We start from the raw sequence: 14,146 nt of genomic DNA on the forward strand, positions 1-14,146 counted from the left end.
TACTAGGGACATTTGTTCTTCTATTAAAGCTCATACAATGTTTCCATCCAGAGAAGAAAAACAAAGAGTGGCGTCCATGATTGTAGAAAAATATACTTTTCTTGTCGATTCACTTGGAGCTGGTACAGTAAGTCATATTCATATTATTTAATGCATATGATAATCTTTAGAAGAAATCCTATAGCTTTGCTCGCTATCTCTTATAATGTACAGCATGAACTTTCTTCGTTACAGGGGTCATGGTTGAAAGCAATCACTAATCGATTCAAAAAACATGCGTAGAAAGAAGACAAATTCAACAACAAGATCTGTTTGTGTGTCTCAAACTACACAAAAGCAGCCAGAAGCACAAATGAAAAGACGTAAGCTGTATGATGTTTATGATATGGATAATGGTGAGACTGCAGAAACGTGCGAAGAACATAAAAAAAGCCATGGTAACCGAGATGACGAAAACAAACAAAAGATATAGACTAATTAAAGAGCTCATGGAGTTGACCTACCCCTACCGGCGCCAACAATTTATAAATGAACCAAAAGTGTTGAATGAGCTACTGACTGAGTATCCAGCTCTTCAGCTTGTTTCAGAGGTAAGAATAAATATTTTTTGAGCAGAACTATTGCATAGAACTATCCTCAAAATCATGGGGCAGCTAATTTTACCAGTTGTAGTTGACATCTTTGCAGTAAACTTGCTTTTTGTAACTTGTATTTTGCAACTGGAATAGGTAAAAGCAGAATTTGGTCGAATTTTGGCAGACCAAAATGCAGCCAGCAACATGGTTATCCATTACAATAATATGGTTCAAAATGTAATAAAATGGGCAGGCAATAGTGACAACAAACACATAAAAATATTGATGTCAGACATGGAGGCCATGCTGTTGCAAAAACCTAATAAGGAAGCTGGTATGTGTATTCAATTAAGTCTGTCCATTTACAGAGTTCCAGCGGTGGATTTATGGGAGGGGTGCACAGGGTACTCACTTCTCTAAGCTCTCGTCAACAGCGTGGTGCATAGAGGGATAAAAAATGGCATTTTTCATGACTTTTAAGTTTTAATTAACGCTGAACATTTACTATTATTATATATAAAATATTTAGCGAATTTATTTGTTTCTAACATTCGGATTTTAGTTGCTCACAAAACCAAGCCCCCTAAAAACTCTATGCTCGATCCACCACTGTAGAGTTTCATCTTAAAGCATGAGCACTTAAATCTACAATGGCAAAATGCGTATACTGTAAATATTAATCAGCTGGTTGTATATTTTGCAGATATAAGGAGTGCAGTTACAGCATTGATTATTCAGGTTGTGTTGAATGAAAATCCACGGCAAATTGCTTAGTTTTCAAGATCTGCTGCGTAAGTAATAGATATCGAAACTATATAAAAACTGCATGGATAAAATTTTATGTATGCTTTAATAAAAATACAATTATATTACTGTCATGACATGACAATATTGTGTCTCACTTTCAATGACCTAATAATTCTAATTGTGTTTATGTTTATGCTGTTGTTTAGGAAGATGACTCTTTTGATGATGAAATAGCAAACACCACCTACCCACGACTAATTGGATCGGGAGAATTAGGGGGTCTGGACCCCTTCTAATTGCTACCGAAGGGCAAATTTTTTTAAATCTGTCAAAAAAAATATAGAAATTTCATTGTCTATAGTACTACTTCTAGGTACATTTTATGTACTTAATATGGAGTATACACCAAAGGCCTGTAACATTTGTGCCTTTTGGAAGTAGTTTTGATGGGTAAGCCCGCAAATGCAAAGAAAAGGGTTTCAGTTCAAAAATTTGTGAAAAGTTTGGGGCTTTAGAGATTATAATATAGTAGTATTTCTAAGATGTTTTATATATTTAGTTATATATATATACATTTAACTTTACTTGTTTCATATATTGACTTGTTTATAGTATGTTTTATGTTTTGTATATATTTATATGTGTGAATACATGCATATAAATCATTTGATTTTTTTAAATATATTTAATGCTTAGCATTTTGTGTCGCGTGTTTAACTGGCCTTACATAAAACAATAAGAAAAGGGTTACAAAATAACACCGAATTTAAGTGTCATTTTGACACCGGACGTTATAAATTAGCACTTTAACAAGTGCTATAATAACACCAAGAATAGGCGCTATTTTAGCCCCAAACTCGGTGTTAATTTAACACCAGTAAGAAAATAACACCCGAAATGGTGTTATTCTGTACCTTTTAATTTAACACGACTTTTTAGTGTTAAATTAACACCTTAAAATTTACAGTGTGGTAAAGCCTTTTTTTACTGTACTGACAGTCGTCGTCTTGACAACCGTTGTTGTGGACAGATAGAGATGTGTTGCAAATCATTCCCTTGTATTTTCTGAAACGGTTGACTTTACTTCCCTTCGACTTGAAAGCCTTGTAGTATTGCGTTAAGCATTTATTGGTGTTAATAATTATTAGAAAACATATAAAATAAAAACTAAAGCGTTGACTTCAAACCCTCGATAAAGAGTATCTCCTGCTGTTTGATTAGACACGATTGCTAGAATCGAAGCATTTTAATCTAACATTTATACAAACGTGAATAGGATCTGCTATCTTTCTGTTAAAGTAAGTAAAGTTTAAGTTTATGTTTGAATGGTATTTGACATATTTTGATGAAGACAGACGTCATTAAGCGTCGATTATTAGAAAGTAAATGAATACGTGTTCATCTAAATAAGTATAAATGCCGCATTTTTCAACAATCTTGAGTGTAAATGTGACAATGCTCAACACACAAAAACAAGTGGATACTGTATATTACGACGTCGTTATTCTTTATATAATTGTTCCAGTAATACAACGGTTTCATGAGTAAGGTTTAAACACTGACAAACAACCGATACCTCACATACGCATAAAAAATGTTATAAAAAATGTTAGAAGCGGTTAAAAACTTAGAAGGCTCAAAGTCCTTATCACTATTGTTCAGTCTTGCAAAAATGTTGTCACGTACCTTAGCTTTGAAATAAAAGACTTACTTTCGCTTTCCCATTTACGGGACATAGACAGGTGATTTTTTCTGACAACTTTAGTCATCAAAGTTATATGAAGTTATTTTAATCTTTTACTTACGTGCGATAATCTATTGCTTAAGTGCGAATAGTGCCACAATTTCTAGAAAATGTAATGGTTCTTTCACCTATATTGTAACGAATGAGAAGTGCATCCATGGATATATAGTGCATAGAATTGCCTGATAGTGCTCAGCAAAGTCATTAATACTTAGTTTATAATATGGCACCTGCTATTTCTTTCTCTCGGAATATGCTTGCCAATAATAATTCGCCGTTTACTGCTTTAAAGACTCCGGAGGTTTACCTCCGGATTTAACTCTGGCCTAAATAACTGCAGCTCCGTCTTGAAAAACTCAAGCGAAAAAATTGCTTATATATAGATGTCATTTAGGATGGAGGCATGACGAAGAAGTTACTGCCAAAGGTGTAACTGTCATTCGTTTTCTTTTGGTGGTACCAATATTAACTCGTCTTGTAAGAACTAAATCAGCAACTTTGCTTCGAATAAAGTTAAGGTTTTACTTCGATGAGAAACTGCAGTTTGTCTCTAGAATCAATTTAAGTAAAAAAATGTCACTTTGCATAATCTAGTTTTATACAATAAGGCATCATGTCATCGGTCATAGATAAAACACTCTGTTTCTGTAAAAATATTTACTTTTCTAACATCAATAACTTCGTACGTTTGCCGTATTTTTGTTGGAGTTTGGACATTTACTTCCTTTAAACGTTTACGAAAATTTCACTGCCGAAGTCTTTGTTCTGACTACATGCAACTCAGGCTCCAAAAAAGCATCAAATCTTTGGCTCTTGTTGCACAACGTCGCATTTTACATGAGCTAAATGTAATTAAAACAAAAGAAAATGAGATAAAATTCCTCATTATCTTTTGTTTTAAATACATTTGGCTCATGTTAAATGCGACGTTTAAAACAGTCCTAAGTCCCAGTAAATGATCTAACGCTAATTGTCATCACTTCTTTGTCCTAGATACTTGCATGTTGCATTCAATTCTATTTTCCTTTCCATTTGTTTCGACGTTCCTTCGAAAATGCCAATATTCTTTCCAAAGTTAAATTATGAATTTTTTGTATGACATTAATTAAATTTTTCAAGGAAACTTTAAATTTATTAAAGTAATTGCAACGTACAGCGCAGGAAGTCACACAAGCTGTTAGTGAAAGTTTGAGCTAAAGAAAAATATGTTGTTTTTGCCTGCAACTGAATAGTCTAAAGGATATTTTTCTCTTTAAGCTAGCTTGGAATAGTGTTTAAATTCTGGAGGATTTGCTCATATCGTATACAGAGTTATGGCACAGTACATGGCAGGTAACTACATAGTAAAATAACGCAGAAATTATTCATAAATAATAAACATATGATCCTTTATATTTAAAGACGACAATCACAGAGTTGGTATTATTATCACTGGAGGAGCCAAAAGCGAGCTTAAACATCGTCTTTTAAGTAAGGATGATTATATCAACACAATAAAGGATGCAGCAAAGGCAGGTTATTGTGTGTTGAAGGTACGTGTATGAGACATAGTGTGAAGGATAAAAAAACTCTTCAAAAATTTCCATTGTTCTTAGCAGAAATATAAGTTAAGTGTATTGATTTACAACAAACTTTTCTGTTAACTCAGAATGGTGGCAATGCTGTTGAAGCTGTTGAAAAATCAGTTAGTATTATGGAGAATAGTGAGTTATTTGAGGCAGGTCGTGGATCTTTGAATGCAATAAGTACAATAAAGCCAGGTAATGTCTATAGCATTAGCCATCAAACAAGAAAGTTTCTTAAGTTTTCCTATGTGTTGTAGGTACAGTAATCTCAGGCCGATATTTTATAAATCCAGTTTGCCTTTCAAGAAAAATTTTGGAAAAAACACCACACTGTGCCCTTAGTGGTGATGGTGCGTTGGATTTTGCAATAAGTATCAAATTTCCTTGTTGTGAACCGAATGAATTAATAACAGAAGACAAAATGCGAAAGCATATTCCTCACGAGCGTTTTAATGACCGTGTGAACTTTTTCTATGAGGGAAAACATATTCCTGAGTGGGGCAGTGAAAATAAAGATGATGCATGGGGCAAAGAAAATAGCGATAATGCGGATACTGCATGTGCTGTTGCAATTGATAAAAAAGGCAACTTGGCGTGTGCCACATCAACAAGTAATGAATAACTAAGACAGGTTGCATTTTTTCATGTGTTCATAGGTGAAGAAAGATCAATATATTAATATGTAAATGACATTCTTTTAAATCTATTGTTTTTTATGAATTATAACATGTTTAAATGAGAAGGAGTCTCCTAACCAAATATCGATATAGGAGGTATCGCAGGGAAACGTAAAGGTCGTGTTAGTGGTGCCGCATTAGTTGGTTGTGGAGGATATGCAAATGATAAAGGAGCAGCTGCAACAACTGGTCATGGAGAGAAGTTGATAAAATTAACTCTAGCACGTCAAGTTGTCATTGAAATGGAAAATGGAAGAAATGCCCAGGTAGGGTGAAAAATCGATAATTTATTTCTACGTTCAGAAATTGTTGAGATTTACGGGTTAGCTTTGAAGAATTACATAGTAAATTCCAAAAGCTAATGATGTTGACAAAATTATGTGACTTACATTTGGAACTGTGCGAACTAGTTCTATTGCAATTTTATAATCTAAAATGTAACTGTACATGTCCCGCAATTTTATTGTCACGCAATGTCACGTAATTTTATTGACTTTAATGTAACTGTACATGTCACACAATTTTATTGTCACGCAATGTCATGCAATTTATTGACTTAAATGTAACTGTACATGTCACACAATTTTATTGTCACGCAATGTCACGTAATTTTATTGACTTAAATGTAACTGTACATATGTATGACAGAATTTAAGAGAGATTGTATTTCTTTTACAAAAGGAAGCAACGGAAGAAGCTGTAAAATTACTTACAGAAAAACTGAAGGGACATGGAGGAGCTATTGCGATTGACAAAAACGGAAATTTTGGAAAGGCATTTTCTACTCCCCTAATGGCTTGGGCTAGCGTCAAAGATGATCAGTTGAAGGATGGATTCGAGAAAGATGAAGAAGGAAATGCAAAATTACTGTATAACGAAAGATTTTGAATTAATTAAAAAATTACCATTACTTTATGATTCAGGAACGTATTTTCTTGATATATATATTCATATTCATGTACACATAAATAATTATCCTCTGCACCAGTCGGCCATATTATGTTTTTTCCACTGTTAAAATTTAACATTTGAAACTAACAATACAATAAAATATAATCACATAGTGTTAAGGGTGCTTACTGAAAACTATAAATGTCATACTTTCCCTTCAAGAATATAGTATAAATGATTAATGCAAAAAAAACAATAATTGATAAGAGTTTATGTTCAGACAGTGCAGTTGCATTTGTAGCTGATGATGTCACCATGTTAGCGGTTCTTTAGGTATATATATGTTATTAATATCGTCCCCCAAAAAGTTACAATACATGGAGCTCTTTCCTTTTCCCAAAAGAAATCAGCTTCAATGTCCAGCATATTCAATGTAAAAATGAAACAATCCAATCACTGGATCCAATGAAGATTGGCTAGCAGAAGTAAAACTTGTTATACAGGTGCTGCGTAAGTTAAAAGTGATTGGCTTATTTGTATTCACATGACATAAAATAAATGATATATTTCCCCTAATCTTTGATCTTGACTTCCTCTCGGAGGGGGACATTGAGGCGGACATTGGAAAACAAAACTCATGATTTCTCTTAAACGCATAAGCTATCTTAATTTAAATGCAGAGCAATTCAAATTGTGTAGATACATTTTACGTGTAAAAAACCTCTTCGCACTTAAAATTGACAACACACGTCACAGTAAATGTTTCAAACATACATTCCATAAATCTTACACATAGTTCTTAAAATTACTTTTACTTATCAAAAATTTGCCATTAAATTTTGAAATTTTAAACCCTATAACCTCACTGAAACCTTCTTAAACAATACATTACTGATGATAATAACCATTGAGTGCCGCACTTATTATCTTCAAAAGCACGGTTAATCGACACAGCATCAAAATTGTTGAGGATGTCAATACAAATCTTGAATCCACCTAAGAAATTTATTTTCTTATAAATAACGTACAATTGAAACATCGCCACCACCGAATGAGCACTACATCTAAAGCTCAAAAAATTTTAAAAGCGCTGCGGCGCTCAAACGAGTAAATAAGTTAATGGTTAACCAATACGCAAATACGCATGTGTTTCTCGAGTTTTTAGTTGTTATATGCACTAGTCTATATGGCATAACCACTGATGGTATACAGTGCACGCTGCTACCACTTACTAATACACTATACACAAGTAACACAATAGTGAAATGTCGAATTCATCAGAATTCAGAAAATAGGGCACTTATTTCAGTCCCTAGTCGAGTATAAAGGTAGATGTTGTTGATAAGCAGTGGTGTACACTTTATGTAATATTGAAGGGAGGATGAGGGGCTCGTTCTTAAAGCATTAAATTTCTAGTGAGGTTATGGAAGGATACTCATATTTACAAAAGTCAAGAAGGTTTAAATTGCATGCTGGGACGTGTATAATACAGACGTGTATCAAATAGTCATTATCTAATATGACAGTTACGTTATAAAAGTCTTATTTGTTGTGGTATTTCCTGCAAAATTTTAATAGAGGGAAGGGGCTCGCGCCCTAGTGTCTGCCACTGTTGCTAAGAATGAAGAACTTGAAAACGCTATGCGATTCGTTTTTGTCGTTATGCGTATCGCCTGTCATGCATATTTATGTACATTGCCTGCATCAATATGAATTTAAATTGCGTAATTTGTTTGGGTGTGGGATGGACAATATCATACTTTAGGTGTGAGATGGTCCAGTGAAGACATTTATCAATACCGTATATTGATGATCACGGCTTTTCCTATTTTTCTTCGAACAAATTGGTTCATGAAGATTAAGCTAATAGCACTCTCACGGGTGCTTTGCCAATGCATGCACTTTCAAATGGGTTGAGTTAGTGAGTGGGCCGAGTTGACCGGAAAAACCGAGTAAGATGCAAGGTCAAGTAAGTTGCTTAACTTTTGAAGAGCTGCTGCTCTATACATGCGGTATGGAAATCAGCAATCCAATCTTTCTTGTTTTGTAAGAATTCCAAGTAACGTTGACCTACAATCTTTGGGGTTTGAATTAGATATCCATATTTCTTGGGGAACATCCACTGAAGATATCTTGCTATCTATACATGGAAATAGGGAAAGTTTCCCTCATAAATCCCATTAGCTTAATGAAAATTCCTACATTTATGAGACAAATTAGAGATTACTTTAGCAAAATGGTATCAAGTGGTTCCATGATACCAATATAATGAAACATCATAACGAGTAATATTAACATAATCTCAACCCTAGCTTGCCCCATAAAAAGTGATAAGACAAACTGAATAAGGTTATTTAAATCAGAGAGAAGTATCGATATAATTTCATTTAAGTCGAGGCAGCTATAGAAGTGAGAATTCCAAGTGGGCCTCTTTTTCTCATATCTTTTCCGTTCGCTTTTCGTCTTTGCAAGACATCTTCATCGCGAAGAGCCATTGCATCGTAAAAAAGACGTCTGTTAGTAAGTCCGTGTTTTTCAATTTTTTTTTGTTCATACTGAGATGGTATCCAAGAGGTTCTGCTTGCTCTTTGTTTTTTTTTAGCTTGAAATGCAGGATCAACTTCTCAACTGTGTTGTAACTTATGTAGTTGATAACAAAATCACAGATTTTTCCAATTGAAGACCTAAAGTAACGAAAGTAAAGAACATCGTGCAAAGTCTCTTGTCAAAAAATCAAGAACGTTTCTCTCCGTATGCCGGTTGTAAACATTGAAAATTCAAAATGAAATTTAAAACTCAAACTTTTAACACGGAATATAATTTTTTTAGCTTTTGTATTAGATTTATTTACTTTTATTAATTTATAACTTTCCTTGTTTCGTACGTTTGTATTTCTTTTGTATCTATATATAATTTGTCGAAAGGTTATAAATCATAACGATGGGACACCATAGTCACCTGACTCAGCTCGAATGGTTGAGTATGGATTCTCAGGTTAGCAGTCCGGTAGATGCGTGAGTCGGAATCGTATAATATAAGTAAATGATTTTTATTCGATCTAGTAAATAATGATATAGTATAAATAACAAATGTGCAGTTTAACAGTATACCAAACGAAAATACATGAACTCACTTCTTTGCCGGGTCCTCACGATCTACATTAATTTCAATACAGGTTAGCCGATATAATAAAATAATACAATGATGAAGCTTTCGCCCAGGTTAGCATGTGGTAACTGTCAGCTGCACTATAGACTCAAATCCTTTTTATCCCAATGAATATTGCGCGTCAAATTACGCGTCAGTTAAAACATGCATAAATTAAACTCCAGTGCTAAATAATTATATCCGTGCAGTTTGTCAGCAACCAGAGTACATTATTAGCACAGTCATCATGAGTCATGGTCTTATGAGCATAAAGTCGATACAAATCGTTTCTCATAAAACAATTCTTCATCAAATTTACAAAATTATATTGATACAAAAAACACGGCCTCAAGAACGATTCTAACGAACGTACAAACACACATCAACGCAATTATTCCCCAACATAACTCACTAAACGCATCATCAACTTTCACAATAAAGGAAGCAAAAACTCTAAAAGCACAGAAAAAGTATATACAAACAAATGCAATCTTTAACCCTACTCAACGCAGTCACTATATACATCATATTTGGCTAAAAACTAATCTTTTAATTAACTAGTATATTACCACGCCGATACTATATTTCTACCTGTATATATTTCACGCTGTAATTAATGTTTCTTCCTGAAGATGACACATAGTTAAGTCAAAATATGTTTGCACTTAAAGTGCCAATGACACGAAATTCTTATTCTCTTTAATTCGAGTTTTCCTAAAACTGTATGACTATCTTTTTATTTGCATATTATAAACGCTTCATTAGTTCTAAAGGTAAATATGGAGAGAATGATGTTAAAAAACCAACACAGTTTAAAGAAAACTTTTATTTAAGAGAATAAAAAATTCGCGCTATGGGCAATTTCAAAATATGAATATTATTGTCGTTTATTTGAAATGCTTCATGCCTGTCAATTTTTAGTAAACAGTTTTCCTACGAGTTTGTTCGAGTAATTTTTGAATAGTCGGTGTATGCTTTTTACTGTAGGACTGTCTAATATATAATAAAATTTAATATAGGTAGAAAATCATCCATGACCTAAAATCATGAAATCTTACAAGGTAAGTGACAAATTTCACAGTTGAAAATAGAGAATGTATTGTTATAGCAAGTTGTTGGATCCAAGGTATATTCAAGTGCGCATATATAGAAGTATAAGGGCTTTTTGCAAGCTTAGTATAACTTCTTTCAAAGTTACCAATAAAGTTTTTAAAGTTTTTTGAAGACACGAGTTTTTAAATAGCTTAAGCAATTTTTAATATGCGATTTGCTACAACACCCACACAATTCAATTAAAACGGCGATAAACAGCAAATATCTAATGGAGAAAATTCCTCTAAATTAAAACTATACTAGCAGGAAAAGATTTGTTATTACTAGTTTCATTATGACAATCAGTTACTTACAAAGACGACTTTTTTAAATTATCATTTTCAAAATTGCCGAATGTATTATAAAACAGCAGAAACGTATCATTGTATTCGTTATGCTTCAAATTTTGCCGACTACATATGTTTAAAAAGCACAACGGCTTGAGTGTCTCTTTTCACACACGAAGGCTAGAGAACCTCAAAAAAGATTGAAGAGTCCCACTATACTTCAATTTAAGAAAGGCCAAGGGCACTAAAAGCAACACAACGATAAGCGAAAGAGCCCAAAAAATATATCGACAAAAAATAAGTTCGTGGTCAGACCAAGTCATTCATGTCTCTCCCTGAAAAATACCTTGTCTCCAAATACCTAACTGCTAGTGGTGGGTATTGGTTGGTATTTCATAATCGATCGTTGAAATTGCCCACAACCGATCAACATCATAAGAAGGAAGGATAAAAACCTGTTGAGTTTATTAAAATGTTATTAGAATTTACAGAGAAATATAACTAGTCCCTATCTAATCTCTAACAAATAGAGATCAAGTGAATCAATTTTTGGGCAGAATTTGCCCTTGGGAAAAGCACTTGCTTGTATAGATGGCCTCAGTTTTGTCTCTTTTTATAACTTGAAGCTAATACCTTGATATAATGTGTTAAGAATGTAATCCCTTCATCGGTCCAAATGAGGGAGTCTTCCTCTCAAGATAAATTGAATTTTTACTTGTGGTGTTGGCCTTAAACAAAACGCAAATGATGCTTAACTTGCAGAGGAGAAAACCAGTTAACTCCTTTTTTGATTTGAAGAGCTAATGCTTTGCCAGAAGAATAATTTTGCCATTCAGTGGGGGTTTATATGGTACTTCAATATCCTTGGGAAATTTCATCTAAATTAAATAGTTTGTTTTCAGAATCAATGAAAATAGAAGCAAAATTGCGCGATTAGTAATGGCATACCCAGCTCGATAATTGAGAGGGCTAAACTAAGATGCTTTGAAATCAACTGTTTAATGCAGATTTTAAAATAGTTGTTTGAATATCCCCCTCCCCCAGTTATCGATGCTAGCTGAGCCACTGAAGATTGGGTATTTTGGTAAATAGAAATCGATATTGAGTTTTATGCTGCCATCAAAAAGTAAAAATTTGTTTAGCCCCCCGTAAATTTATTTACATCAGTAAAAATTTTTTCAGCCCCTACTCCATTTTAGTCTCCCCGCCTTCAAATTAACAAAACGCATTAAACCTTTTAGAGGGCTAAATGGTTGAAATACAGTATTTGATAAACAGTTTATTAAAGTTCCACAATACCTAATGGCAATATGATATATGATTCCTAAGGTATAAAGTGCAATGGCTATGATTATTTCCAGCAAAACACCACAGATGCACTCACAATGAATTCATCTATCAGTTTCTTCTCTTTTCTATCAGTTTCTTCAGTATCATCTTTTTTTCTGAGTCATCTATCAGTTTGTGTTTTAGTGATAACAATATTACTGATGATTCAAATAGTGCAACACTGAACTTCGTAAACTCCTATCGTCAACGAAAACTGTCTTCAACGAAACTGAAAATATCCCAGAAAACCAAGCAGTTGAGAAACATTATGAGAGAGAGGCAGTTCATCATAGCCTGTTCTACTTCGATTGCTCAGCCAAGTGACTGGAAAAAATGACGGACTTCTTTTGATTTGGTCTATTTTTGTGATGAATTGGGTTCACAACCATGTAAAGACACAAATAAATACCTACAAACTGATTTTAAAAGTTTCAAACTTTTTTTAAAAGAATACAAAATAAGCAAAACCTCCCACGTGCAAAATGCTTGCTCCATACACAGGCTGTGGCTATTTCGCTTGCAAGTGAAGATCACCAGTTTTTTAAAAAAACAAGCTGAAGATCAACGAGTCTGTACTTAAAATCTCAAGTCAGTTCTGTGATTTGTCTTACAGAAGCAAAATTTAGATGAAGATTGTAATTTTGAAAGGCTTGAAATGACTTCAATGAAGAGGCGCTTGAAAAATTACCAAGCAATGTAAAGCAGTCTTTCTCTTGGTGTTCTTTATGGATGATTTTTATCCATTAAAGACATCCCTTGATTTAGATCATGAAACTTTGGGTATTTTCTGCATGATGTACAATGCTCAAAAATCTTTTTTCGTCTTTAGTTCTTAGTCTTACTGTGTGTCGTCTCTTTACTTCAGGAACGATTTACAAAGATGTAAGTAAAATAGAATGCATTTATAAATCCTCTTTGATGTTTTTATTTTTGAGAGAACGGATGTTTTGAAAAGTCAATTCAAAGAACTTTGTCTTTAGGCTCTTATCACGAGAGGTCAAATCCGTTTATTTTATAACATTAATGTTGATTTGCAGGGCATCACGTTTCTTACTTTTTTATCTATGTATTCAATAATGGTATAAGAACAACAACAAGAATATTGTCAAAGGTACCATAATATATGTGCATAAAAGGTACATGATAAAAAGTTAATGTTCATTTATCAATATCAGCTAAATTACATGGGTTTTGTTTAGATTAAGTCTTAAGACGAAACATTTGTAAGTTATTTAAATCATATAAACGAGGCTATAACATATATGAAAGCTGAATCTTCCTACTAATTTGAAGGTTGAGTTGTCCAGTATTTACGTGGAGAAAGGTCGTCTGAACTCTGAAGTGAAAGCTTGTAAGGACCACTTATTTCATAAAAACTTTCCATAAATATTTCCGAATATCGATTAATTTTGTGTTTATGCTGCATATTTAGAGATGTTGCTGCATTTCGATTTTATTAGTGAAGATAAATATACGTTGCCTATAATTTATCAAACTAAAGGGAGATAATAAAATAGCAAAAAAAAGGTGGGTAAGGACGAAAAAGAACAGCAACTACCACTATGTATAGACACATTTTTCCAATTTACTCTTTTGAGCATATCGACCATGATCGAAACTTCTGGTCACAAAAAATATCAAGCACATTTATCTTGGCATCTATTTCGTCAAGAATTTTAGTGAATTTGTGTATACACAGAGGAATTAAGTGTGTGCGATACATAAGCATTACAGATATACTCGCGTGATCAGTGAGAATATTTCACTTCTTTTTTGAAACATCATAATTTGACGAAATAATGATGTTTCTCTCCGGCTTCTGTCACTAGTACACGTCTTTATCGCAGAAATAGGAAGCGAATTCCTCATTCTGCTAGATTGCTGGGGCTAATACATCTTTGTGAGCTTCTTCGGTTGTTTTTTGGCTTACATATCGCCGCAATACTAAATAACGTTCAATAAACCAAAAGACTGACAAAACTGCCCACTTCCAAACAACATAATTAGCTTTTCGCCTTCGTCAGTGTGAGGTCAAGCAGTCTTAAGTGCCTACAATTAAGCTATCACGTTAAGGTTGGGCAATACGAAGAAA

The 14,146-nt window shown here is 33.5% G+C and overlaps 2 protein-coding genes across 2 annotated transcripts in view; both read left to right on the top strand.

The window, feature by feature from the left end:
- LOC124450402 (isoaspartyl peptidase/L-asparaginase-like) overlaps positions 1-5,130 on the top strand; it is a 24,809-nt gene extending 19,679 nt beyond the window's left edge. The window contains exons 3-5 of the mRNA XM_047001060.1: positions 4,326-4,398; positions 4,468-4,598; positions 4,715-5,130. Coding sequence (XP_046857016.1) covers positions 4,380-4,398; positions 4,468-4,598; positions 4,715-4,888 — 324 coding nt within the window. The 5' untranslated portion in view covers positions 4,326-4,379 and the 3' untranslated portion in view covers positions 4,889-5,130. The remainder of the gene's footprint in view (positions 1-4,325; positions 4,399-4,467; positions 4,599-4,714) is intronic.
- LOC124452024 (isoaspartyl peptidase/L-asparaginase-like) lies at positions 5,053-6,402 on the top strand. The gene is made up of 3 exons (XM_047002619.1): positions 5,053-5,242; positions 5,402-5,574; positions 5,990-6,402. Exons 1-3 carry the CDS (start codon positions 5,053-5,055, stop codon positions 6,194-6,196), a joined length of 570 nt encoding a protein of 189 aa, XP_046858575.1. The 3' UTR covers positions 6,197-6,402.
- The last annotated feature ends 7,744 nt before the right edge of the window (positions 6,403-14,146 follow it).

Source organism: Xenia sp. Carnegie-2017, unplaced genomic scaffold (assembly GCF_021976095.1).
Source record: "Xenia sp. Carnegie-2017 unplaced genomic scaffold, XeniaSp_v1 HiC_scaffold_24, whole genome shotgun sequence".
In the NCBI taxonomy this organism is placed as follows: domain Eukaryota; kingdom Metazoa; phylum Cnidaria; class Anthozoa; order Malacalcyonacea; family Xeniidae; genus Xenia; species Xenia sp. Carnegie-2017.

What these genes read in the sequence shown, in the direction of transcription:
- LOC124452024 (XM_047002619.1), top strand. Translation starts at nt 5,053, where the DNA reads ATGCGAAAGCATATTCCTCACGAGCGTTTTAATGACCGTGTGAACTTT. An exon ending in GGCGTGTGCCACATCAACAA is followed by an intron (nt 5,243 to 5,401) that starts GTAATGAATAAC and finishes ATATCGATATAG; the next exon opens with GAGGTATCGCAGGGAAACGT. An exon ending in AAAATGGAAGAAATGCCCAG is followed by an intron (nt 5,575 to 5,989) that starts GTAGGGTGAAAA and finishes CTTTTACAAAAG; the next exon opens with GAAGCAACGGAAGAAGCTGT.